The sequence below is a fragment of the Rhizophagus irregularis genome, chromosome 17 (assembly GCF_026210795.1).
Source record: "Rhizophagus irregularis chromosome 17, complete sequence".
Classification (NCBI taxonomy): Eukaryota; Fungi; Glomeromycota; class Glomeromycetes; order Glomerales; family Glomeraceae; genus Rhizophagus; species Rhizophagus irregularis.
Genome location: NC_089445.1, coordinates 3,947,839 through 3,975,124, shown reverse-complemented (window position 1 = coordinate 3,975,124; position 27,286 = coordinate 3,947,839). Strand labels below are relative to the sequence as shown.

The 27,286-nt window shown below is 27.6% G+C and overlaps 11 protein-coding genes across 11 annotated transcripts; 6 read left to right on the top strand and 5 right to left on the bottom strand.

Annotated features, from left to right (window-relative positions):
• Positions 1-997: 997 nt before the first annotated feature.
• Positions 998-4,989, bottom strand: OCT59_009559 (uncharacterized protein). The gene is made up of 11 exons (XM_025315438.2): positions 4,433-4,989; positions 4,265-4,349; positions 4,125-4,195; positions 4,006-4,016; positions 3,879-3,917; positions 3,546-3,800; positions 3,389-3,478; positions 3,242-3,314; positions 3,043-3,151; positions 2,838-2,947; positions 998-2,757 (listed from the first exon to the last, which is right to left on the bottom strand). Exons 1-11 carry the CDS (start codon positions 4,870-4,872, stop codon positions 1,983-1,985), a joined length of 2,058 nt encoding a protein of 685 aa, XP_025182851.2. The 5' UTR covers positions 4,873-4,989; the 3' UTR covers positions 998-1,982.
• Positions 4,990-8,824: 3,835 nt separating this feature from the next.
• Positions 8,825-10,324, top strand: OCT59_009558 (uncharacterized protein). The gene has a single exon (XM_025315439.2). It carries the CDS (start codon positions 8,863-8,865, stop codon positions 9,712-9,714), a length of 852 nt encoding a protein of 283 aa, XP_025182852.1. The 5' UTR covers positions 8,825-8,862; the 3' UTR covers positions 9,715-10,324.
• On the bottom strand, positions 10,062-11,933 carry OCT59_009557 (uncharacterized protein). The gene is made up of 8 exons (XM_025315440.2): positions 11,893-11,933; positions 11,744-11,804; positions 11,586-11,680; positions 10,995-11,520; positions 10,837-10,914; positions 10,621-10,755; positions 10,464-10,561; positions 10,062-10,381 (listed from the first exon to the last, which is right to left on the bottom strand). The coding sequence occupies exons 1-8, from the start codon at positions 11,922-11,924 to the stop codon at positions 10,312-10,314; spliced, it is 1,095 nt and encodes a 364-aa protein (XP_025182853.1). The 5' UTR covers positions 11,925-11,933; the 3' UTR covers positions 10,062-10,311.
• A 130-nt stretch (positions 11,934-12,063) lies between these two features.
• OCT59_009556 (uncharacterized protein) lies at positions 12,064-13,013 on the top strand (the record flags this gene model as incomplete). Its single annotated transcript, XM_025315441.2, has 4 exons — positions 12,064-12,210; positions 12,276-12,370; positions 12,463-12,761; positions 12,850-13,013. The coding sequence occupies exons 1-4, from the start codon at positions 12,094-12,096 to the stop codon at positions 13,011-13,013; spliced, it is 675 nt and encodes a 224-aa protein (XP_025182854.1). The 5' UTR covers positions 12,064-12,093.
• A 3,501-nt stretch (positions 13,014-16,514) lies between these two features.
• OCT59_009555 (uncharacterized protein) lies at positions 16,515-17,664 on the top strand. The gene is made up of 2 exons (XM_025315443.2): positions 16,515-17,125; positions 17,221-17,664. Exons 1-2 carry the CDS (start codon positions 16,939-16,941, stop codon positions 17,508-17,510), a joined length of 477 nt encoding a protein of 158 aa, XP_025182856.1. The 5' UTR covers positions 16,515-16,938; the 3' UTR covers positions 17,511-17,664.
• Positions 17,665-18,306: 642 nt separating this feature from the next.
• On the top strand, positions 18,307-19,612 carry OCT59_009554 (uncharacterized protein). Its single transcript, XM_025315444.2, has 6 exons — positions 18,307-18,379; positions 18,466-18,510; positions 18,586-18,942; positions 19,027-19,113; positions 19,199-19,304; positions 19,402-19,612. Exons 1-6 carry the CDS (start codon positions 18,323-18,325, stop codon positions 19,410-19,412), a joined length of 663 nt encoding a protein of 220 aa, XP_025182857.1. The 5' UTR covers positions 18,307-18,322; the 3' UTR covers positions 19,413-19,612.
• Positions 19,613-20,093: 481 nt separating this feature from the next.
• OCT59_009553 (Eukaryotic translation initiation factor 6) lies at positions 20,094-21,535 on the bottom strand. The gene is made up of 6 exons (XM_025325120.2): positions 21,419-21,535; positions 21,209-21,305; positions 21,026-21,111; positions 20,655-20,941; positions 20,526-20,591; positions 20,094-20,462 (listed from the first exon to the last, which is right to left on the bottom strand). Exons 1-6 carry the CDS (start codon positions 21,426-21,428, stop codon positions 20,271-20,273), a joined length of 738 nt encoding a protein of 245 aa, XP_025182858.1. The 5' UTR covers positions 21,429-21,535; the 3' UTR covers positions 20,094-20,270.
• Positions 21,536-21,734: 199 nt separating this feature from the next.
• On the top strand, positions 21,735-22,746 carry OCT59_009552 (uncharacterized protein). The gene has a single exon (XM_066133655.1). It carries the CDS (start codon positions 21,786-21,788, stop codon positions 22,671-22,673), a length of 888 nt encoding a protein of 295 aa, XP_066000075.1. The 5' UTR covers positions 21,735-21,785; the 3' UTR covers positions 22,674-22,746.
• Positions 22,726-23,987, bottom strand: OCT59_009551 (uncharacterized protein; the record flags this gene model as incomplete). Its single annotated transcript, XM_025310403.2, has 4 exons — positions 22,726-22,758; positions 22,829-23,584; positions 23,665-23,817; positions 23,880-23,987. 4 exons carry the CDS (start codon positions 23,985-23,987, stop codon positions 22,726-22,728), a joined length of 1,050 nt encoding a protein of 349 aa, XP_025182860.2.
• Positions 23,988-25,496: 1,509 nt separating this feature from the next.
• On the top strand, positions 25,497-26,985 carry OCT59_009550 (uncharacterized protein). Its single transcript, XM_025310404.2, has 6 exons — positions 25,497-25,757; positions 25,817-25,930; positions 25,991-26,113; positions 26,188-26,318; positions 26,404-26,602; positions 26,674-26,985. Exons 1-6 carry the CDS (start codon positions 25,578-25,580, stop codon positions 26,692-26,694), a joined length of 768 nt encoding a protein of 255 aa, XP_025182861.1. The 5' UTR covers positions 25,497-25,577; the 3' UTR covers positions 26,695-26,985.
• On the bottom strand, positions 26,778-27,177 carry OCT59_009549 (uncharacterized protein; the record flags this gene model as incomplete). Its single annotated transcript, XM_066133652.1, has 2 exons — positions 26,778-26,979; positions 27,044-27,177. The coding sequence occupies 2 exons, from the start codon at positions 27,175-27,177 to the stop codon at positions 26,880-26,882; spliced, it is 234 nt and encodes a 77-aa protein (XP_066000074.1). The 3' UTR covers positions 26,778-26,879.
• Positions 27,178-27,286: the final 109 nt, after the last annotated feature.

Below are 27,286 nucleotides of genomic sequence, written 5' to 3'. Positions count from 1 at the left end.
AAGAAAAAGGAGCTTTGAAAAAAAAAAATTCCTTTCCCCTGAACAATTTTTTCTATTGTCCGTTCATTTCGTTCATTTATTATCCAATAGTTAATTATTTTTTTTTTTTTTTTTTGTGCACCAGAAATTACGTCAGATAAACTCACCACATGGATCATTTCTTGTTGACATCATCAATTCAGGTTCATCGTCTCCTAAAATTTGTTGATCTTTTTTTTTTTTTCGCGTGGATAAAATTTTAAATTTTTTTGTCGATCCTAAAAATATCTTTTACTGCGCTTTATTATTATCAATTATTATCATTAATCACCATTAATCATCATTAATAATCATTTATTATATTTCATTTAGGTCGCATATTTTTTTTTCTTTAATGCGGCTGACAATTTTGCGTAACTAAATACCCCAAATATTCCAAATATTGAAATAAAAAAAAAAATTTTTTTTTTTTTTTGTTTCTTTTTCGGTTTTTACCTAATAGATCCTTAGTACGCAACGTGCCGATTAGTTTTTCTCCACAACTTTTTCGCGTGGCTTTTTTATTTTTGTAAATTATAAATAACAAAATAACAAGAAATCCGGCATAGTAAAGTTTTAATTATTTACGTAACCATCTCATTACTGATAAAAATAATCTCCTGATTTATTTTTTTTTTTAGGCATAACATATTACATACACACACACAATGAATATAAACAAACAACAAATATGCAAAGATAACGGTTGTGTTTAATTGAACTTTTTAGAAAATTTTTATATATCAATTATAATAATTATAATGATTTTTTTTTTTACGCCTTTGTTTTAAAAACATTTATCCATAGGCAAATCTCTGACTACTTTTGAAATATTGAAATTATTTTTTTTTTTGCTCGGTAAATCATCTATCAATTTTAGTTAGTTTATATTTTGTATAAGAATTTTTTTTATCCAATCAAATTTCTATTTTAAATACTTGTAGTGATCGAACCTACAATCTCCTATTAGAATTATTAATCTTCCTTAAGAATACTATTATGATTGGAAGGGTATTTATAATTATAAATTGTCATATTTGGTAAATTTATTCATTATATAAAAAAATAAAAAAATAATATTGACTACTTTTGTTAAAAATTTTCATAACGATAAGCACTAAATAAAACTAAAAACTTTGCATTTTTAAAAAGAAAAAAAAAAAAGGGAAAAAAGTTACAATATTCAAATTTTTTCTAATAAATAAATTTTTTTTTTTGAAACTAATTGGAAAACGTGTATACACAAACCATTCATTCATTATAAACAAATATTTCAAGTAAAAAAAAAAATTTATAATATATAAAGAATATATTAAAAAAATGAATACAGACAGTAAACATTACGTTCATCAAAACGTCAGCATTTTTTTTGTTGAAATAATATTTAACAAATCATAGAAATATTGATGAAAAGAATTTAAGAATTTATCTACTTTAATAACAACCATAAAAAGCTCTAATAAAAAACGATAAAAAGGTCACACGTTTGAAATGGATCAACCATTAATTATTGATCAATTCCCATAAAAAATAATGAAGTATAAGTACATCACTTAAAATAAAATGACCAATAATCATAATAATCACAAATATTGAAATAATATCATTGAATTTTTTTTTAAAAAAAATATCCAGTAATATCTATATCTACAAAATGTTATATATTTCTTGAACGAAAAAAGACAATGATAAAATAAATTTAATAAATTTAGGGTCTGAAAAACAAAATATTTGTCAACGAGAGGAAAGCCAATTAATTAAATCTTAAAGAAAATCTTTTGTGTTAACATGTCAGTGATAAAAGAAAATTTTCAAATTAACCAATCGGTTCAAATAATATCTCTATATTATAACTCCCTACAAAATTTTCTTTAAATTAAAGATGGTAACTCCTTTCCTTATCAGATTCATACTAATAATATAACAAGGTAGCAGCAATAATGAAAACTTGATATGCTCACTTTTCATTGACGCCAAAGTTGATTGATCCTGCGTCTTAATTCAGAAATAATTTGTACTTTAGCTTCCAATTGTGTGTCTAGTTCATCAAGATACTTTTCAAAAGCTTGTACTGTGTCGTCATGAGCTGCGCCCATATCGTTATTGGAGTTCATGCTTAGAGTGAAATTGGCCAATAATTTTGTTTCATGTTTACCAGCTTCACTTACTTCCCTAAGTTCGTGACGGTGACGCTTAAGAAAATCTTCTATATCTGCATGAGTTATACCACTCTGTGACGACGACGATGCATGCTCATTGTATGATGGTTTTTTAGAACTTGAAGAATTCCTATAATCTGATGAATGAGAAGCAATAGTTGAAGTTGATATAAGGGAGCTCGATGTATCATTAACACTTAAAGTTGAAAAATTTCTTGCAATCTCACTTTCATTATGATTATTCGCGGATTGATCGTCGTGATCACTAATAAAATCTTCATCAACAATGCCATCAGAAGGCATTTCTTCGTCAAAGAGATCATTGTCCTCATCACTTGGAAAATCTTCCTCTAAAAAATCGGAACCTTCTTCATCGTCAAATGCAGGATCTTCATCATCATATTCATAACCCTCAAAACCTTCCTCATATTCATATCTTTCTGCTTCTAATTTTGCTTGTGCTTGATTATAATATTCTTGTATTTGTTCTTCAGTTAATCCTTGTAGTTCACTGGCGGTTAGTTCAAGACCTGCAGCAACCCTATCGGCACGATCTCGTTCTGATTTGAGCTCTTTAACTCTAATTTATCCGTTGAGCCCAAAATATAAAAAGATTAATATTACCATATGTTAACTATCATTATCTAATAATTAACTTACCTGTCAGCATATCTTAAAGTATTTAAAGTATGTTCACTATTCGAAATGTTTGGTGATATTGTCGCGATCATACAGGTTCTTGAATTTCCGACGAAGGAATCTTTTAATACCTGTTTAGGGAGAATAATAAGCGATTTAAAATAAAAAAAAACACTCAAACTACATTTATTTTTAAGTAAAAGTTATTCTTTAGAATACAACATACTTGCGTTAATTTACTCTGACGAAAAGGTGTATGCCTTTTATCTTGATCCAAAGCTCGGATACATTCTTTTAAAGCCAACAAGCTTTTGTTGATTTCGGCACCTTCCATTCTACAATAAAATTAATCGTCAAGGGAATCCTTCAAGAAATGATTAAAATAATGTGGAAAAATGCGGACAGAAACCCAACATATCGCATGCCTTGTTTGCTTATCAGCATCTCCTCTATCCGCACCTCGTTCACTTCCGGCTAAGTCGATAAAACTGAGTTTGCCTAATTAAAAAAGTCAATATATATTATTTAATATTTATAAAGATTATTTTTATTTGTATCATAAAACGAAATACCATGAAATTTCTTTCTGTTGTTTTTATGTTTCAATACTATCTGCAAGATTGCATGTGATCGAGATGAATCTTCATTTGCTCCAGTACTGCCTAAATATATTAACATACAACATTAAAGTGTGTTAAATCATTTTACTTTAGGAAAAATATAACGAACCGGTGCTCCGAACAGTATTTCCGTAATCAAAAACTTGTAATAGACTATCAACATTATCAATTGTATATTCTTGTAATCCTGCAATTATAACATTTTTCTTTCCGTCCTCTCGAGCGAATAACTTCTTTCGCTGATTCAATAAATCGTACAGTTGTCCTTGATAAATCTCATAAAATCCTATATACGCCGATAAATGACTAAACCTTTGTTCCTGTAATAATGTAAAAATATCTCGAGCTGCCAAGACATAAAGACCTAAAAAAACAAAAAAAGAATAATCAAATTACTTAAATGTAGAATTTTTAGTTTTTATTTTCTTAGTACAACACTTACCATGTCTCTGGTCAAGCATAGTGAATGTCTTTCCACTCCCTAATAACCAAAATAAGATAAAAAATAAATTACCAATATATACCATACCATTGTATCATTATATTAATATAATGTAGTGCATTAATACCTGTTTGTCCACTAATTAACAAAAAGAGAAAAGTTCTTGGTGAAGGAATTAAATATTCAATATGGATTTATGAAAAGAATTGAAATTGAAATTGTAAAAAAAAATAAATCAAAGGATACTATGCAAAACATGTTGCTTTTCCACCGTGAAAAATATACTCGACCAATGGTAAAGCTGTTCGTCTATAAACCTAGCATATTTTATAAAAGTAAATAAAACCCTCTCATACAAAACATTAATCGCTATCCTCTATTTTTACCTCTTCGTTGTTAGCATCAGCGTCAAAAACATCATCAAATACGAACGTATGTTGCTCGACATATTTGGTCAAGTCAACTTTAGTTCTAATTAATTAATAAAAATTATTAAATCCCTTTATTAAATCCGAAAGTATTTCAGTCAAAATATTAAAGTAAATAAATCTCACTTCGGTTCATTGATTTGAAGAGTCCTTTGGCTATTGATATTGGCAATGTCTTTCTCGTTTCTAGCAAGTTCCTTCTTACTAAGCGGTCGTTTGCGGACACATACTCTGATTTTGTCATTTAGATTGCTAGGAGCGACATGTCTTGGTAGAGAGTAAGAGTTACCACGTGATGGGTGTCTTGATGGAACTCCATACGCGTTTAAAGATCGCCTTGGTGATGTATTTATTTGAATGTCCTCTTCCTCTTCTTCTTGTGCTAACGTTGTTTCAAATTGTTGTTGTAGCAATGCCATTGGTTGTGGATTTGGTTTACTACTAGTGCCAATAAATGGTGATGGTATTCGTGAACGAGTTGTCAATGTAGGAAGTGTAGAAGCACGACCTCGACCTTGAGCAGGCGAAATTCGTCGTCCCGCGAACATTTGAAGAGAAGAATCCATATTTACAGTTTATAGATCGACTGAGCTAAAAAAAAGTCTTCAATTTGAAAAAACGAAATTATATTACTTATAAAAATGACTTTCGGAACTCCTTGAGAATAGTAACCATTCAAACTTCTGTAAACAAAACCGTGACCTGAAAACTCAAATTTGATCGGCCAATCAAATGATATTGTAACACCGGATGTGATTATGTAAGCTGCCACGTGATAGTTATTGTGGTATTTCACGAGATATAAAAGCATTGTATTTATCTTAAATAAGTATTGAGTTGTGACTTTCTGCTTTTTTTTATACAAATTAATTGCATTTTTTCTAATAAAAATCTGTGCTAAACTTATATATATAAACTATTTTTTAATATCACTAAAAATTTGATATTTTTTCATTAAATAATTTTTTTTTAACAAATACAGCTAAACTATCTAATTATATTAATCTTATATTACTTAGATAGATTATTTTATTTATTTATTTTTTTTTTAAATGTAATTTTATGTTTAAAACTTATTTAGTAAAATAATATATATATTTAGTATATAAAATTTTACATATATCTTATACAGAATCCCAGATATCTAATATATAGGTCATAATGGACCTTTGGTTAAAATTACCTATTTTTACTAAATTCAAAAAATTATTTGCAGAATTTCAGATTTTGCCAATCAATTCTAGTTTTCAGTATTATTTTTAATTATATCTAAAAATGCATTTCATTAAAATGAATTGTTGTATTTCATCTTTTTACAATTAAAATAAATGATAAAATATATTTTTTAATATTTTAAATAGTTTTTAAAAAATTTTTAAACAAAAAGACTTTTAACAAAAATATCCTTAAATAGTTTTTAAAAAATTTTCAATAAAAAAAAAAAATTTAAATATATAAAAAAAAATTCTATAATATATTATATAAATAAAAAATCTTATTTATAGTAAAAATATCTGATTTTTTAGTTTTTGCATAATTATTATTTGGTTATGTAATTTTCTTATCAAAAAATTACATAGTAAATTTAAATAAAATTAGATCTTAATATTATATGGTTTTATTATTATTCAAAAATAAAAATAAAGATAATAATAAAAATAGAAATGTTAATAACAATATAGTTAAAGAAATTTTAGATATTCTTATTAAATATAATCTTTTTGAAAAAATTTAATTATAAGAAATAAGATTTACTGAAATATTATTTTATAGTTATTTTATAAAAAAAGTGAATTATTTTTTATGATTATTTTACTAATTTTTTAGTAATTTTTTATCCAATTATTTATTTTACTTTTATAGATATTTTTTTATTAGTCTTTTTTTTCTTTTTTCTTTTATTTAATTATGTTATTTTTTCTTTTTTTAATATTTTTTGTTTATAATTTAATTTTTTTTTATTTTATAACTTATATTGTATAGACTTTCATTTTATAAATAAAAGTACTATTTACAGCAAAAATAAATTAAAAAAATATATTTATTAATAGTATTTATTGAATATTTTAATATAATACTTAAATATTGATATTTACAAAATTGATTTGAAAAATTTTTATTTTTTTTAATGAAAATATATAGCTTTTTTTTATATTGATAAATTTAGCAAGTCTTTTTGGCTTAATTTTTTTTTCTTATATTAGAATGATAACTTATTCTTTAGAGTATTTTGCACCTAAATTTGTACATAATTTTTAAAAATAATGTTTCATTATTAAAAAAAATAAACTTATTAATAATTGAAGTGGTATAAATTTTTTTTATATTAAAAGTCAAATTTAGTAATGATATTTATTTTTAAAATTTACTGATCAGAAAAATATACCATATATAAAAATAAAAATTGATATTCTAAATATACTTTTTATTATAAGTAAAGTTGTAGAAAAGATGAAATTACATGTAATATATAATTTTGACAGCTTTATAATAAGTACACATCTAATTTAATTTCAAAATCTTAAAAAAAATACATAATTTAGAAATTTTAATATGAAAAATATTTGTTAAAAAAAAAATAATATTTTTTCAATAAAATTACTGATGTTTTCTTAGTAAAATAAAAAAAACAGCATAATTTTTTTTTTCATTATTAAAATAAATTTCGCTATAATATGATTTTTTATCTCTTTGTATTTTCTCCTTCATATAGCTTGAAATAGTAAAAATTCTCATATAAATAATAAAGAATAAACTACTTTCAATTTTTTTTTTATTTCTATAAACCTTGCACAAACTTCTTCAGATTAAGGTTTGGATAAGAATGCTGATCAATTAATTATGATTTCTGCCATACATTATTTACGGAAGAAAAAAACAGTCCAACGGTCTATCATTTTTCACCACCATAACAGATATTTATTATTTATTTTTTATTAATAAAATTAATAAAAAATATATATATATAATAAATTAATCCCAAAATGTTAATCCCATTGTGTTTCACAATTTAAGCTATTTCATAATATATAGTCATAACAAAACATGTGATCAAGAATGCTGATCAATCAATTATAAAGTGGTTATTATCTAATATCTTATATTTAATTTCTTAATAGCTATGTTATTTATATTATATGCATTATTTACAGAAGAAAAACACAGTCTGATGATCTATTATTTTTCATCTCCATAACGAATATTTATTATTTATTTTTTATTAATAAAATTAATAAAAAAAATATATAATAATAATTAATCCCAAATTGTCAATCAATTTAACAATAAGCCACTGTATTAATAAATCATCATACAAAAAAAAAACTGCATATATAAATAAACCATAAGTACGCTTAGAAGGAGGGTAGGTGACATAATCCCTATTCTCTACTATATATTGGTCTCTACTATATATTGGTAAATGGTAATCAAATAGATGTCTGAATCTAATAGATTAGGAATAATATACTTTAAGAACTAAGAATAAATTTCACAACTAAAAATTTTCCTAATTCGTGTATGTAGATCTAACCAAAAAAAGAATAAACATTACAAGTGTTTTGATGATCTCTGAATCAGGAACTTTAGGAGAACTTATATTTATTGTTAGAACCTTGTATTACATTCGTATTATGAGTACAACAGTACACAAAAAGACTGAATAGCAGAATAGGAAAAATTCATGACTTGTTTTTTATACTATGAGAATTTACAATCCAATATTAATAACTAATAACCTGAAAAGTACTTCATATATATGCTGTTAGTCCTAATATTTGATATATTTTGATTTAATAAGTTAGTACAACACTACAAATCAATAAGTAAACATGTTTAAAACAGGTTATTTTAGCAATTGCTCTGTCAACCACAAGATTTTTAATTTTTATTAAACATTACTATTTAGTAAATATAAGATCCAACTCTATAATGTTTAAGAACTTTATAATTAAAACTGCAACTTAATCTTAAAAGTTTGTTTTATTTAACAAAAATACCAAATGTATAGTGAAAGAAAACTAAATAAAAACTAAATCAAAACTTTTATATAAATAATAAATCTTTAATTAACTATATATAAAATAGCAAATTTATATAAAATATTTATACTTTAAAGAATATTAAAGTTATTTCAATAAAAATTAATATTTGAGTAGCTTTATATATGTTGAACCTTTAAGTTTTCTAGATTCATTTTGTTTAGCTAAAAGTACTAAAAATTATAATATAAAATTGATAAATAAATATAAATTAAGAAATATTAATAAAAACTAAAAATATATATTTTCATACTTGTTAAATAATTCCGCTTAGTTTCTTAAAACTTGGTTCAATTGACTAAAGTATTAATATTATAAAATCTATAAGTGCGTATGTTACGAATATAACAATTAATTTTTATTGTTTAGATCTTAATATTTAACACAAAAAGAAAGAGAATTTTATTGCGCCACAAATCTAAGCACATCATAAGATCACATGGTACGGCGTTTTAGTATTTATTCCATATCAGGCTTCAAACTTATTCCCGTCAATTAGTAAAGCAAACAACAGTTATGGCACAAATTAACGTATTCGATGAGATAAATACAATCGAAAGAGAGATAAAATTATATAATAATAAACGTTCCTCTGGTGATTTCGACATGACTATAAAAGAACACAAACAACTTTTCATGAATGTTTCGTCGCATTTTAAAACACAACCTATTGAAAATAGATTAAACGATGATCTAACGAAATTGCAGAGTGTTACGAATAAAATCCATAAAATGGTTGAACAACAAAAACAAGAGACAGATAATATTATATCTATGACAGAAAGACACATAAATATAACAAAACACTTACAAGAGAAGCTAGATAATGTACAAGCACAAGTGGATTATACAAACGTATTGAGTACCTATAGAGACTGGATTGGGGAATTCTTGCGTGAGGTGGTGCGAAAGATGAAACTTAAAAGTTTGGATGAATTTATTCAGATACTTCATAATAAATGGTTTCTTGAAGATCAGGAAGACGAAGAAAGCGAGACTGAGGAAAATGAAGAACAGGGAGACGAAGAAAGCGAAGTCGAGGAAAATGAAGAACAGGAAGACGAGGAGGACGAGGAACAGGAAGAAGACGATAATATTCTTACTGAATTAAAAATAATTTTAGAAAAAGTTGGCTTAACGTTATTAGACTTTAAGAAGTTGTTAAAAATGAGGGAATTAAGTAATACCAAATTTCATAAAACCGATCTAAATCAAACACCGAAGGAAGCGAAAAAGCAATTACACGATACCGACTTTCCTGGGGATATTGCAGACATTAAGGTTCCACTGGAGAAAGCTTTAGATGCTTTAACACTTTGGACGAAAAATAAAAAACGACGAAATAAGCAAAATAAGCGGAAAAAATAAATAAATTAAGAATTTGCTTTAACAGAACTTTTTTTTCACCATTCTATTTATAAATGGATATTGTATGCTTTTAGCGAGCCATCTCATTTTTAAACAATTATTTTTATATAACAGTTTAGTGAAATATAATATAATATTATTAATAATAAATTTATTTACCATTTATTTTACATATTTTTTATAAATCTGAAATAACTATAAATCTATTTGTTATTCAACCATTATATAAATATTGAAAATAAAATATATACAATTAAATAGGACTTTGTAAATCGATTAGTTAATTATGTAGTTCTTGTAATAGTATGCGAAAATACTGAAAAGAAATATAGGTTAGTTCTTGTAATCAGCTTTGGTTTATAATTACATTAATCACTGATATATAAAGATTAAAGAATTTAATATTAATTCTTATATTGAATCATATTTTATGATTTAGTCAAACTAACTATTCTTATTACTGCCACTTATCACTGAACTTTGTTAGACATTTGCCAGAAAAAAAATTATTTTAAAAGTTTAATTAATTCTATAATCTCTTACTTAAATAATCAAAACTTTAAATTATATAAACAATAAATACGGTAATTAATTATATTATTTTTGATTCAACCTCTCTTCCTCTAACTTAGCTTTTTCATTCTTTCGTGCTTGACGTTCTTCATACCTTTTATAAATTAAAAATCGTTAAATTAGTAAAAATAATAAAAAAAATTTTTATATTCAAAACAATCATAATTATTACTAACATCTTTCTGTGTTCAATAATTCGATTAATAATCCCGTCAGTTGTTATTTCAGCAGAAGGATTTTCAATTTCAACATATATTCCTAGTGCTTTAGGAAGCTATATAATAAAAATTAGTATTTATCATGCTTAAAGAGAGAGATATATATTATAATTACTTCATAAGGGTCTTTCCCATTCACATCAGGGAGCGATGGAGTATTTCCATGTGCTACTATATCAACTTTATAAACTTTAGATAGTACATTTTCGTCGACGCTATATGGGGCTCCAAGGATAACTTCATCTACATACTAGTTGAATGAAGGTTTTTTTCTTTAAAAAAAAGGTAATTGAAAAAGTATAGATTAAGAAAAAAAAAAAATTTTTTTTACCCTACAAGCAAGAACACTTAAAACGCGTTCATGAAGATTCATTAACGGAAAATTTACTCCTTTAATTGCATTAACCGTCTACACAATTATGGAAAAAAGAAACAAGTATAAATATAAAATTTGCCAAAATGATGGTTTTATATTTTTAAAATACTTACCTGATCATCATGAATACCAACTAATAAGTAATTACCCAATGATTTAGCCCTCTTCAAAAATTCAATATGTCCCACATGAAACAAATCAAAAGTTCCATCAACGTAAACGACTTTGTCTCCAGGTTCAGGTTCTCTCCCTTCCGAAAATTGTACTATTTTTTTAGAAGTCGGTAAACAATGGGAGATTTTTATTTCTGGATTGTGTTTTATGTTACTACTAAAAGAAGTTAAATCTTCGTTATTGATCGAAGCGATGGATGATCGACGCTTGTGATGATCACGTGTCATTAGTAACATGCGTCCAACCAATTCTGTAGTTGAGATTCCTTGAGTGCGCTTGCATTCTCTATATTTTCCTGCATCTTTTACAGCTTGATAACAGTCTGTTCCATCAGAAAGTGTGGTAATATCATCACCATGTACGCAAAAATCACAGTTGTATTTTTCCATTACCTCAAGGCTTGTAAAGTATGGAGCATCTTTAACAACTAAATCGGCCCATTTACACGCTTCAACCGCAGTATATCTAAAAAAAAAGTATTATTTATTTAATAGTAATATAAGAAAATAATAACAAAATAATTTGATTACCTCTCTTCTTCTTTCATAACAGTAGGCCCTTTGTGCTTTTCTATTTCTTCATCAGAATGAACTCCAACAACTAGAAAATCTCCCATTGCCTTCGCCTATCGTAATAAAAATTAATTTCAAATGGTTGGTTTATTAAAAAAAAGAACTAATTAACTAACCTGTCTCAAAGCATTGGCGTGGCCATGATGCATCATATCAAAGCAACCGTCAACCCATACTCTGCATTATTTACAGTTTAAAATATAAGTTACTTCAAATACTTCAAATACGCATAATTAAATAATGAGAATACATTAGCTATATATACCTAACTTGTTTGCGATTGGGATTTTGAGACATTTTTTTATTAAAATTTTATCATTTTTTTTTGCATCGAAATTTATTTAAGTTTGACAAGAGGATCAGTTGTACACGTTTTTAGATTATCAATAAATTTCACATGATGTCATATGCCAATTACTTTAATTTGTTTTTAACGGTTAAATAATTACTTTTAATTCTTTTGAAAATGGAAAAACAACTGGAAGAAATTTGTTCAAGGTTAGACGAAGCTTTACTTGAATACTTGAATTTAATTTCCAATTATCAAGAAAATTGGCAACAAATTAGTAAGGATTTAGAAGGTGTAAGTAACTACCTATTTTCTTATAGTACCATTCAGACATAAACTAAAATTCTAAGTAACTTCAGGCCTTTATGCAACTTGCTCACGCAAAATATACTATGGGGCCTGGTAGATTAACTCAAGATCAGTATGACGGGAGAATGCAAGCTGCTACAAGAATGTATAAATATATCCGTTAATACATGAATTATCTACCTCATTATTACAACTGATTATTCATCTCAGTTTCGTTTGTTATCATTTGGTACAAAGTTTGATATCACAAAATCTAGGTGTTGAAGAAGAAAAAAAGCATTACAATCATCAATTTTCTTTGATTAGTGGATATTTGGAAAATGATGAAAATATAATTGATGAATCCGAATCTAGTCAAATTATTGATAGCTCTTCAACCCTTCGTCGACGCAATGTAAAGGAACTCGAAACTAAAACTGATAATACGGCTAAAACGGAGAAGCCGCAAAAAAAAAAAATTATACGCGATCCATTACATTGGTTTGGACTTTTGGTTCCACCATCCTTAAGGGATTCGCAAAAACACTTTAAGCAGGGTAAATTACTTGCTTTTTAATACAAATAATACAAATAAAATTTCTTTCTTTAAAAATAATAATAATAATTAAAATATTATAAAAAAAGGCCTAGTAAATATGGTCAACCTCTTAAATTTACGAAATGAAATACTAGAGAAAGAAGCTCAATACAAAATTATGAAGCAAGAAAAAGAAAAGATTATGCAAGAATTATCAAAATCAAAGGAACCAGTGAGTGAAGAAAAGAATACCCAAGAAAACGCATTGTAATGAACTCAGGTTTGAAGATATTATCTAGATCGTTATTTTACTATAAAATCCTATAACCCTTATTAGCAGCTATTTAATTTTTACTGATATATCTATACGCGAGTTTATTAGGGTCTAATATTACTTTAATTTAATGGTAGATTGATATGAGACTATAAAACTTTTTTAGATAACATTATTTCATGTACATTCATTAGAATATACTTTTGTATAGATTTAGCAAAATTTTTTTTTTGTAGAAAATTATAAGAAAATAAGAAAAGAAATGATAAAAATTTATTCTTACACGAAAAAATAAAAATAAAAAAAACAAAATAAAAAATGGCTTTGTTATAATACAAAACCGTGATCTTCAATATTCTCACAAAATAGAAAATTTATGAATGGTTGTCCACCAAATTCAAGTAGCCGGTGTTATTTACATGGAAAAAGGGAAGAAGCGGATAAATGGGGATGATGAAGCTTCTTCAAAAAGCTTTATCACAATAAAAAAATAAGATACCCAAATTGGGCCGTCAGAATATGAAAAAAAAAGAATGTAGCAAACAATAATAAAATAATGATTTGATCTATTACAATGATAAAAAAAACAAATGATAGTCCAAAATCCTTTTTTGTTTTGTTTTTAACTATCACCCATTATTACAACCATATCTAACAATAATTTGATACAAATATAATTTTGACATTGTCCAAAACAACATAAATAATTTTTTTTTTATGCCCTGCATTTACCTTCTTGAATTTAATTGGCTACTGTTAAATCGCCGTTGTAAACCACTATTAGATAAACCAAATTGAGGAGGTTGCGGTATCGTTTGTGGAGGTTTAACTCGAAATTCGGCCAAGATTACAATGTGACTGGAAGAGGAAAATTAAAAAAAAATTAGAAAATTAAAATGATTCTATACGTAATTAATTTTTTTGTATATTGATATATTAAAACACGTACTCGGATGGAAAATGCGCGTTTGGAAATCCAACCATCTTTGTCAAATATTCTTTGTCTATGCCCCCCAATAAGCCAGTAACACTCAAGGTATTTGTACTATACCAAACATAATCAATTACGCCGGTAAAACTTGGCGTGAAATTGGTAAATGGCAGTTCCTCGATATTTGAATAAGCAGATTTGAGAGATAACTTATGGGATAAACCTTCGGATGTATATGTTCCATACCTATGGTCACCAAAATCATCATGATCTTGTCGTATAATACCACGAGTAAGAAATTCATATACACCAGAATCTGGCGTAGAGTTAAAATCCCCACAAATAATAGTAGATATCTTTTGTGGTGAAGTATAATTGTATGGTGAATTACTAGTACACCATTTTTGTGCAAGTTTATCTAGTTCATCCATTAACATTGCAACTTGAACAAGTTTGACATCTGCGTATGTTGGATCCCAATGAATATGACAGTTAACTACAATAACGCGAGATAAAGTCTCCTTATTTTCGAGCAATGTTACAATTGCAATATTGTCTTTAGTTATCACACGGTTGAACATATCATCAGTTTTCTTGAAATCCGGTCTTTGTAAAGCAACTTGATTAAATTCTATCAATTGTTTGTCAATTAATTGATACCTATTAAGGGGAAGTTAAGATTGCATTAATATTTTATTTTCACCTTCTTTTTAAATATCATGGAAATTATAATTTTAACAAGAATAATTTTACTTTGAACTCTTATAAAATGTCGCGCATCCGTCAACTGATTTCTTTTCCCAATCAGCCATTGTCTTTGCTCTGGATTTTGGCCAATATACACTATCATAGCCTCCATGATTGTGAAATGTATCCTTGAAGTATTCATCATACTGAGATGTATCGACCTCCTGATTAAATCAAAAAAAAAAACGAAAAGGAAGAAATTAAATGGAAGCCTAACGAAATTATATGAATGGTATAAAATATAATAACCCACCTGGAGACAAACTATATCAGCGTTATATGATAATACCTCACTCATAATTAATTCCTTTCGATAATCCCATTCAAGAGCCCAAACAGGAGTGTATCCATATAACTGAGTGGTTGCATATTTTTCACATAGGATATTATAGCAAAGGAGTGTAAAAGTATCTATAATACATTGAAAAAATAATGAATCCAGCAAATACCAGAGTGAGAAAAGGTTACTCTTTATTTTATTTTATTCTATTTTATTTTCATTTTTATTTTTTTCACCATTTCCTTTTCTTTGGTGTAAAGCCAATTCCTGTCTACTGGAGACATACCACGATCTCCACCAGCTTCATTTTCCAACATTATCCAATCCCTTTCTATTGGACGAGGTGGAACTTTTAATTTCAAAATAAAAGGTTAATAAAGTAAACGCTAAAATTTCAACAAATATATATCGAAAAATATACCCTGACAATTATCGCGTAAAAATTGTATCACAGCTGCTGTACCATCCTTTTGTAATATGGATTTTATAGTGTCATTTAATCCCACATTTCCTTCTAATCCAAGTGTTTCTAACTGATAGAGTGTACCCAGTTCGAAAGGTATGTTCACAAGCAAATTGTCAAATAGCAACAGTTCTCTGAGATTCGTTAACATGCCTAACTCTGGTGGAAGAACTGATAATTTATTACCCGAAATATCCAGTATAGTTAGGTTTCTTAATTTAGAGATCTCCGAAGATACATAAGTCAAATTATTATGGTTTATATAAAGCGTTGTAAGAAAATTATAATGAAATAATTCTTTACTAATGTTTTTAAGGCCCATTCCACCCAGATCAATTGTCATCCATTGTTGAAATGGTTGATCTTGTTTCTCCCCATTAGCTTCCTTTTCTTTCTTTGGAAGTATACCATTTAGTGGCGGTTTATTCGGATTATTTGGATCTGTTATAGCAATCGCTGAACTGCCAAGGTTACCAAGATTACTATTACGGGCAGCAGCAGCAGCTTGACGAGCATGGTGATGAGGAGAATTTGAATTACGGCATATAGCATAATAACTAAGTTGCGATTGCCAATGTGGTGTATTTGTAACAGATAAAGCGTGTGATTGAGAAACCGTCATATTTGTCTGTTGCATTAAAGATTGTCCAGGTGGTCCAGAATTTTGATTAAGGAGCGAGTGCGAAGCAAACGCATGATTCAAAGGTGATTGTAATTTGGGTTGTAATTTAGATTGAAACGGAAATAACATGTTACCACCAGAATAAATCGCAGGTACACCATGTGAAACAGGATAGCTTAGAGGAGAAGTTTGTCCTGGAGAAGTCGTCGGCGGAGACGGCGTATGTGTAGGCGAATGAACTGGCGAAACAGGGCCATTCGGGGAACCGTTTGGTTGATAGATTAGTTGGTGAGGAAAAGAATTCATTTTCAAGGCGTTTAGTGTCTTTAGTCCTGCAAAAGAATTGATGGAGTAAAGTGATGGCAAAGTTTGTACGACATAATCATGATTGGTTAGATTATTTATACTATATAGAATAAATTTACTATTCCTGATCGTTCAAAAGTTTTTGGATTGAATATCCTTTAACCAATCCGAATATTTTAGCCAATCACCGGCTTGTTTTTGTTCCATTTGCTCATATAAAAAGACGATTAATTACTAATAAGCATCGGCTCAAAACCCGAAATGATCAAAATTAAAATATTTTTAAAAGTATTGTATAGCAGCATATCAATAATGAAATGTAAAATATTTTATTTTACTTTACCGATTTTCCATTTACAGTGACTTTCGCTAAAATAAATTTTATAAAAAAAAATTGATCTACTATGATGCTAACTAAAACTGTGTAACTAATTGGTAGATCAACAAAAAAAAAAATTTTAAAAAAAATTAAAATTTTAAATTTTTGAGATATCATTGACAGTTTATAACGATTTGCTCAAATAATAAAGTTTCTTGTTCTAATATTGTATAATCTTGTTCTAATATTGTATAATGATTTGTTCAAATAAATCTAAAATAGTAAAACGAATATTTCTACAAGAAGTAAATAATATTAAACGTTATTATGCTTCAACGATTCAACTTCCTTTTCACCCACATTATGTACCACCAGGTCAACCTACAACAATCACAACCACTTCTGATATATGGAAACAAAATAAAATTTCAAAAACTTCAAGTAGGTCTTCTACAATTTTTGAATATTCTAGCAAATAAATCGTACACACCTTTTTCCAATTAGTGATATTAAAAATTCAATGATTTTTCAATTAGGGTTCGTGCCAACAATTAATAGATTACAGGAAGCATCATTTTCAAAAAGAGAAGATATTTTTTTGTCAATGAATTTTTTTGGTGATACTTATAATGAAACTTCAAAAAGAAAGATTCCTTTTATATTTAGGATTTCTACAATATGTTTCGTAGCAGCCAGCTTAATTAGATTTTATCATCGAGGCAGTAAAGGGAGTAAAGGGAATAAAGGCAGTAATAATAATATTAAACTTAATCAGAAGTCAATATATGATAATAATGACGTACAATTAGATCAAAATACGGGATAATTTGATATTCTTTGATTTAGGTAAGAAATTTACTATATATAATTAATTTTTACATGTAATTTTTAAATCATTTTTTTATTTCAAATCAATGTACATATAACGTAATTAAATAATTTGTTTATCTTTCTTAACAATATAATTTTATGCACTTTTAACAGCTAGTATAAATATCTGTATGGTAATATAATATTTAGTATTTACTATTACAAATATTTGATAAATATTGATCAACATGAAAATCGTTAACTTTAATTGGACTAATCTAAAGAGTGATCTAATTATAACAGAATTCCCCGATACCTACATTAAAATCTATCAGTAAAATTTCCAACAAATGACAATGAACCTTTCTTGGATTGGTAAAAAAAATTATTAGAAATGTCAATTGACCGGTGCCTTGTTTAATGCTTCAGATGCTTCAAATTTCTTCAACTGCTCGATGCTCGTTCCAAATATCTAAATACCCAAATACTTCAAATAAAGGGTAATATTCCCAAATGGTATAATGCCACAGATGGTTCAACTTTAGGATGTACATATATTTTTTTCGTCAAGAGGCTTTTTCGAATTTCTAAACTTTATAAACCGATTATGATAAGCTTAGTTAGTCTAATAAATCTTCCTGTGTTAGGCATGAAAAAGTGCATTAGATGAAGAAAAGCTACTAGAGAACTAATAATAATCAATTAAATCTAATAAAATTGAGAGAACTAATAATCTACTAAATCTAATAAAGTTGTGTAACGTAGATAGATTTTGAAATTTTCATTTTTTTTTTCAAATCTCCTTTTGACTTTTTTTTTGTTGGTGGGATGGCTTCTTTCACTTCATTTAATTTGGCTAAACAATTATTAACTTCTGTTCCAAAGGTACATTTGTAAGTTATTTTATAACTAAGTTCCACTTTATAAGCTTTATATAATTGTTCTAATACGTTCGTTTTTTTAAAAAATAGTTGGCTAGGAGCTATGCCACTCCAGCCTCTACTAAAGCTGTTAAGGTAACAATAATTTAATAATAATAATATCAATTATTATAAAATGATCAATTGTCAACCAGAAATTTTTTTCATTAGGTTCCTTTAGCTCTTCATGGTATTGAAGGTCGTTATGCTACAGCATTATTTGGAGCTGCCTCTAAACAACAAACACTCGAAAAGGTTGAAGCTGAACTTAGTAAGATTAAGATAGCGATTGAAAAAGATTCTAAAATTCGTAATTTTCTTGAAGACCCTTCTTTAAGTCGTAAAAATAAGAAAGCTAGTATAGAAGCCTTGTTAAAAGATGGAAAGTATTCCGAGACTACTAAAAATTTTTTCGTAGTTTTGGCTGAAAATGGTAGACTTCCTGTAACTACAAAAATCATTAATTCATTTCAATCATTAATGGTTGCTAATCGTGGCGAAGTTCCCGTTACAATTATCACTGCCAAGGTTGATTTCAAAAGAAGGATTTATAATTAATAATTTTATTTTTTTAGTTTTTGATTATTCTTATTATTGTTGTTTTTTATTTAGGATCTTGATCCTAATATTTTGCGTCGACTTGAAAAATCCTTGACTAATTTCCTAGATCAAGGTCAAAAACTTATTGTTACGAACAAAGTATGTTTAATTCATAATTAGGTTTAAATTATGTTAACGTTATACTAAAAAAAAAATTTTTTTTTTTTTGAAAAAAAAATATAAGGTTAACCCATTGATTCTTGGTGGTTTAGTGGTTGAAATTGGAAACGATAAGACTATTGACTTGTCTGTTTCTTCCAAGCTTGCTAAACTCAATAAATTGTTGACAGGTAACTTCATTTAAATTCTTTACCACTATTTTTTTTTATTTAGTTAATCTAATTTTTTGTTATTATATATTATAAATATTTGAATTGCAATAAATAGATGCTATCTAATCCTCATAATATTTGAGAAAATTAACAAATTGTAATATTAAATATTTTATTTACACGAATAACAAGTTTTTTTTGCGGAATCACCTTCTCATAACAAAATGAATTTTGTAATAAGTTCTAATGACTTAAGACTATATAATATAAAATACAATTACAAAATTATTGAAGAAGAATAATTCCATAATAATTCTTCAATGCAAAATCCATTCCGTCTTTCAATGATCTCTTATATGTTAAGAGTTAACAATTATAAATTTGATATCATTAATATTTGCTTTTTATGTAGTAGTAAGAGGATTTGATTCATTTATCAAATTGCAAATCTGATAGTTTTCTTATTTCCCAAGATAAAATTGAAAGAATCATTGGATATCCAAATTCTTGTAATTTTTTAATCATTTCTTTTCGATGATTTTAAATATACATATAATCACGTAAGTAATATATAACCTGTAAGCAAATCTGATGTTCAATCTTCTTTCAATATTATGTCATACCTTTTTTCCTAAAAAAATTCGTTAAATACGACTTTGTTCACTCGAATATATATTCTTCTCAGATTGTAGATTTACTAGATAAACATTTTGACTTTTATTAAGAAAACTTTCTGAGTCAGATTATGAGATTGTGATGGTTTTCTTGGTGGAAATCATTAAGGAACCAAATCTTGGAAATTTTTTTGAATCTCTTTTAATAAAAAGGTTTAGTATCAATATACTTCAACCATTATATTATGTGTTATACAAAAGAAACACAATATATTAAATAAAAAGGGAACAGGAAAAAAAAATATACTAAATTATATCTAATTATATTTACCAAATTCCTTCACTAATTAAAGTAGAAATATATAATTAATTAACTATAAGTATCTACCAGTGAATCTCTCATTTGTTTGACTATAGCTGTTGGTTGAGCATCATGTAACTTGAAAATACTTTCTACCACTGATAATTCTGTTGAAGTACTATCTAGACCAGCGAATGCAGTCCAATCATTTACTACAATACCTGCTCCGATCACGTCCGATCCTCGATTTATTGTTCCTGCCTGTAAATATATTAGTATTGATGAAAGATTACATTGTTAATCATTATGTTACACAAAACGTACCACAAGTGGAATTTGTAATAACGATGATAATTCATCCTGATCTTGAACCGTCGTACGTGGGTGAACCTACAATATAAAACGAATATTAATAAATTATTTCATGAATTTAAAAAATCTAAATGTACTTACCAATCCGCCTTGATTACTTATTGCACAATAACTCCCTACAAGAACGTTTCCAGCGATAGTCTGGGTAAAAACTTCAACTTCCAATACATCACGAATAATCTCTTGAGTTTCTCGATCAATATCAGGATGCACTAACGCAACGTAATCATTACACGCGATTACATTTCCCAATGCTGAAAGACGTTCTTCAATACGTTGAATTTTTACGGAATCAGGTAAAGAATTACGTAAATGTTGAAGTTCTTGATCTGTTGTAGTGCTTGGAACTAATAATCCTTTACGATTGCCTAAATGATATAATTAGTTATTATTTATTCCAATACTTTAAGTACGGTTAAGTTTTTTTTTAACAAAATACACAAAATACCTACCTGCTGATAAACGACCAACGATTCGAGTACCAGCAATCGAAGCATGAACTACCGGAATTACATCACCCAATTCACTTTCGAATACGCTATATAAAAATTATAATAAATTAGATTATCACTAACTCAATTAATTCTATGTCAAATCGCGTAGAATTTTGAAGTTATTATATAAGGGTAATAAACCTATAAAAGTTTTCGGAACCTCCGATCGCGACCAAACAATAAGAATTAGTCAAACGAGAGAAAACTCCAAGTTCATTACTATTTTCAAATTGTGCACCTTTTTTGAGATTAAAAAAATTTCGCAAAAAAGTCAGTTGAAATTCCAAACAAAAATTATATAACTATAGGCAAAAGAAAAAAATGGATCTCGAATTAAACTTGTTTACTTACGAACAGCCATTTTGTATTTTATTAATAATGAAGCAGAAAAGTTTTTCTTAAGATATTTAACGACCGAGTCTTTCAGTAGTAAGTAGTAAGTTATCGAGTTCAGGAAAGCACAAGCTTGAATTTTTAATTACGTTTTAAGACGTTTATATAATCCCGTAGTTGTTACCCGCAGTTTCAACCGCAGCAACAAGCGCAGTTCTACTACGGTACTAAAATTAGTGTTTTCATCCTTGAACGAAATTAGAAACCGCAGCAACAAGCGCAGTTCTACTACGGTAATCTTTTTTTAAGATAATCAAGAAAGATATTACTGATTGACCTTTTGATATTACAACCATCCTTGATAAAACGAATAATTATCATTATTATGAACTCGCGTAACTTAAGGTTAAAAACGAAATTAGAATGGCAAAATACACAATATTTATTTAATCCAAAAAAATGTGTTTATACGAATTATGATGAAAATGTTAAAACGACCTTACAACATTATTGGCAATTACCATTAAACGACTTTCAAATTAAACATTCATCAAATAAAGTTGTAATACAACAATATGTTTATAAGCCAATGCTTAATTCTCGTACGAACACTTCCTCCTTAAAAGGTTCTGTTGCAACTCAGGAAGACTTAAATGGCCATTTGTCACCAATTTCGTTGAAAAAATTATCAGAATTATATTCCACTTTATATAAAAAGCCGGTAGAATTCAAGATTATATTATTAAAATATCCTTTTTTAAGTAGTAAAATATTAGCACAATATTTAGCAATGCAAACGAAAAAACATAATATTAGACAAATACGTAGAAATTTATTTAAAAAAGTTCCATTAGCATCATTAATAAATTACGAGAGGGGAAATTTAGTTGGTGGTATTAAAAGTAGGAACGGATTGATTCCCACTTTACCTCCTGCTACACAATCTTTTACTAGAAATGTTACGCCTACTATTACTACACCCACTAGTAAACCTATCATAGATGGTATATCAACACAATATTTGAATTGGACAAAATTATTACGAAACGGAGATTATTATTTACCCACACATTTAGCAGGTATTAAATTAAAAATTAGCGGTAGAATGAGTTTAAGAAAAGGTGCCGCTAGAAGCGCTGTTGTTACCAAATCAATTGGTAGATTGAGAACTAATACAGTAGATAAAAGTATGATTGATTATGCTAAAACTGAAGGAAAAAATATGAATGGTGCTTATTGTATTAAGGTTTGGTTAAGCAGTGCTACGGTATGAGGAAAAGTAGGGTTCAAAAGTACTGTTAGTTAAATTTAATTAATAAATGTTATTAAATTGTTGAGAAATGTCTACACAAAAGTTCCTACAACATAAAATAATTAGTTAGTATACATACATATAAAATAAATTCAATCTTTGAAATATGTACTTACATAAGTCATAAATATGATGGCACTACTAGGAGCGGCTCTAGCAACAGTAATACCACAACCCCTATAAAATCCACTAATGCCATCACTCTTATATAACTCCCTGCCCACTCTCCAAAATCCTCTTTTTACTACATCTTTGCCCGTTATTTTCATTATTTCTTCATCTGTTTGCATTTGACTTTTTATCGAATCTACCGGAAACATTAACAAATTATACGCCATTCCTGCGCAGGCCCCTGAACTCATCAATTCTATCGCTGACAAATCGTCTTTAGTTATATTCTGTCTCTCATTGAACGAGGATTTGTCAATTCGGTTTAATATAAATAAACGTGTAAGGAATTCATATGTACTAAACCATGCTGCAGTTCCTACTGTTTCCCTTACAATTGTACCTGAATGTCCACGATAAAATCCGCTAATACCATGAGTTTTTAATGTATGTTTTATAACGTCAAACGGTCCATTATAACGCGGATTGGTAATCATACTATTCCTTTCCATTTTATAAGTGAATGCTTCTTGTACTTGTAATTTACATTTAATTAATTCTATTGGAGTTAAAAAAAAGCTAGCGGTGGTACCTGACAACCCCCCTGCCAAACATACTACTGACATTGAAAGTGGTGCTTGATGTTGCGATTCATTATTATAATTTGGCGTTTTAAATTCTCTTACCATTGTTTGTATATGATTATATACTAAAAATAAACTAGCATTTTCTAACATCGCTCCTATCATTGGTGGAGACATACCCTAATTATATTACAAGAGAATCGTTTAAAAACCAAGAAAAAGAAAAGATAAATAAGGAGAAACATCATAAGCTTATTTACCCGATAAAGTCCAAAAAGTCCCTCATGTTTTAATGTTTGACGAAAGCAATCTAATGGTCCATTAAATAGTTTATATTCCGATGGCTGCGATTGTAATCGAGTTTTAACCGTATCGAATGGATACTCTACTAATTTGCCCGTCATACCAGCAATCTACACATAAATAGTGTAAAGTTACATGGAAGGAAGATTATTAAGAGTTATTAAAAACTTACTGATCCAAAAATTATATTTTTTATTCCTTGATCCGTTTTGGAGGAATTTTTCGATTCATTGGAATTTTTTGGAGGACTTAGTGTTATTGATTTTTCTGCTAATTCCATTATAACTTACGAATTTTAAAGAAAAAAGAAAAGGGAAAATTTTTTTTTATTGTATTGTGTCTTTTTTTATATACCTATTAATGTACCAAATATGTCAATTAAAAATATATTACGTAATTACGATATTTTTGATTAAGACAAATTTAGATTTTTGCCATTGAGAAAAAAAACTGCATGACTAGGGAGAATGCCGTCATTTTTAGTTAAGAAAAGTTGGTCACTTGATCATGGGAAAAACAATAATCCTGATTCCGATTCTTGGCCTTAAACAAGTTAGACCAGTTTGAATTTGATTAAACCTTAATTTGTGTATAACAAATCTACTTTTAAGTCGTTAATGCCCATCGAAAATAAAGATGGATCGCCAACTTGGTATCCTAATGATTTGTTGTATTTATGATGTTTGTTTAGCTCTGATAGATCCTATCAGAAGTTTCCAAGCATGAGAAAATACTCTTGAGAACTCCATGTGAATCAGGTAAATTAATTTAAATGTTACTGATTAATTGTGATAAATTTCTATTTTATTCCTTTTAGAATTTCGAAGGATAGCAGTTCTAGCAACAGACTTGCGATTACGTTAGATATTATGGAACGAACATTGAGATTCGAATCATTAGAGTTCAGCCCTTATCGAAATAGAAGAGTAAAATATAATCATCAAAACATTAATAAAATGAAAATAATACGCGAAACCATATCATAGTATTAAATCATGATCCAATTAGTTTTATGCTTTACGAAAATTCACATGTTAAGGAGTTTTAGAGAATTTTGGCCCCAGAAATGATAGAAGTTGTGTAGCATAGCCTGACTTTTAGATGAGGTTCATAGATTTTGTGCATGTTGCTTTTTTAAAAGTGTTAATGAACTTATTCCTATCTCTTAATAGATTTATAAAAAATATCTTTAACAGTGTTTATTAACATTTATAGTTTTAAATCGAAAGTGTGATGTTACAGATGTGACAATCGTTCATTAAGACACATCAGTTTCGGGGATGATTCGGGTTATTTGTTTTGTGAGTAATCCACTATTAATTTTTGAAATAAAAAGCTCTAAAATTCTTGTCTACATCCCAGGATAGTAAACAAAATTTCTCTATCGCTGTTCCCGCTGCCAGGATCCGAGTAACTAATCAAGCAGAATTAGAAACCAAACGCGATTGTGAAAAAAAAACTTACATTCTCAAAGATACCTAAAACTTCTGATAAGCCAAACTGCTTAAGGAAAACTCTATGATTAATTATTATAAAAGAAATAACTAGGTAAATTGACCTAATTTATAATACTTACATATGGAATTATGGAATTATTATGTATATTGGTATTATATTCTTGTAAGATATATAAAAGTTTAATAAAGATTTCAATCGACCCGTCTACTCATTTTCAATTATAATTCCAAATTCCAAGATTTTAAAATGGGACTTAAATAGTAAATATGAATTAATGTAAAATGCGTAATTAATTCTTAATATGGTAATCTATAAAATGGGTTTAAAATATGATGTTGGTACGCGTTCTGTTGTCCCAACTTCAAAACTAGAATTGCATTTTACTTGATCAATACAATAATATAACTTAGAAATGTCGGGAAGACGCTCCAGTGGTTCCTTAGAGGGAAATACAAGTTTAGCGTTAAGTGAAAATATGGAATACGATAATTTATTTCGAGACAGTGAAGCATTGTCACAATATATTTCGAAGGGCATAAACTATGTGACAGAAGTTGCGGTTGACCTTGAAGAAGTAGACGAAAAAGAAAAGGTTTAACTTTTTTTTCATTTATTTATTTAATTCTTATTATTAATAAATGATTACAATAGGTCCAAAGAATGGACGATTCTTTGCGAAATATGATTGATATTGAAAATAAACTTTCTGCACAAAAAGAGGTTTTAGAAAGAATTAAAATTAGGACGAACAATGGGCGCAAATTTGTAAGTATCATAGATATTATTTATTTTGATTTATTTTATTTTAATTAAATTTTTTTTTAGGATGATGTTGTAGAAGTTTATGATCAAGAATGTGAAAAAGCCGTTAAAGATTATTCGCAAGTTTCTGAAGAAGAAAAATACTTAAAGAACGAAAATTATGAGGATTTCCGACAGAAAATTTGGGTGATTATATTAATATCATAAATTGTAAATTATATCGCCATTAATAATTAAATTGATTTTTTTATATTTAACAGGAAGTCAAACATCCAAATGAACCTATGCCATCTCTGAATCAAAATGATGATGATGATATTGTGGTTGGTCATCAAAAAGACTCTTTAACTTGTCCAATCACAACACTACCATTAGAAAATCCAGTAACGAGGTTTTTATAAGAATTTTATTAATGTTGTTTCTTTTCAGTAATCTCACAACAAATTCTTATTTACCATTTTATTTAACTAATTAAGTGATCTGTGTAAGCATTCATTCTCCAAAGAAGCTATTTTGTCGTTAATGAGGCAAAACGGCAATGTTGTACCGTGTCCAATTCCAGGTTGTGAAAAACAAATTATGGAACATAATCTCAAGGAGAATAAACGCTTAGAGCGAAAGGTTGCTCTAGAAAATAAGAAGAAGAAAAAGAGTAATAAAATGGACGATATTGAGGTAAAAAAGAAAACAATAAGAAATATCATATTAATAATTAACTAATATTAATTTCTTCTTTTTTTTAATAGTATACTAATATTGATGATTAAATTTGGTGATTGGATTATTTCTCTTGCTTAATAAAATTGGATCAAGCATTATATAATGTAAGGTGATAGGTTTTTGTAGATAATTCAGGCTGGACTGTAAATATTAAACTTTTAAGTAGTCGTCTTAAATAATCAAAATCATTATTTTACTTAATTTTGCTCTTGCCGTTGTCATCTTTGCTTATTTATGAACTTGCTTTTTCCGAAGCCGGTTTTTTGTTTGAAACGGTGTTTAAATTACTCTCAGTTTGATTATCGGATAGAATAAAAGTTCCGCTCGTCTCCCTATATAATATAAATGAGAAAAATAGATTTGAGAAATAATATAGAAATAATATATGGTAGTTACCGTTTCAACTGTTCGAATGTAGGAACAAAGGTGTAAATGCTGGTTCCAATTCCAATTATAGAACCTGCTATTATTGATTTATATCTGATAAAAAAATTCATCTTTTTACTAACAGGGTAGATTTCGTAGATCATTATTGATTATCAAATACTTTTTAAAACTTAAAAGTAGGCAGTAGATCAGTAGATCAATTAATCTTCCATCTTATGTCACAAAAATGATAAGCCTTTCAATACAAATTAG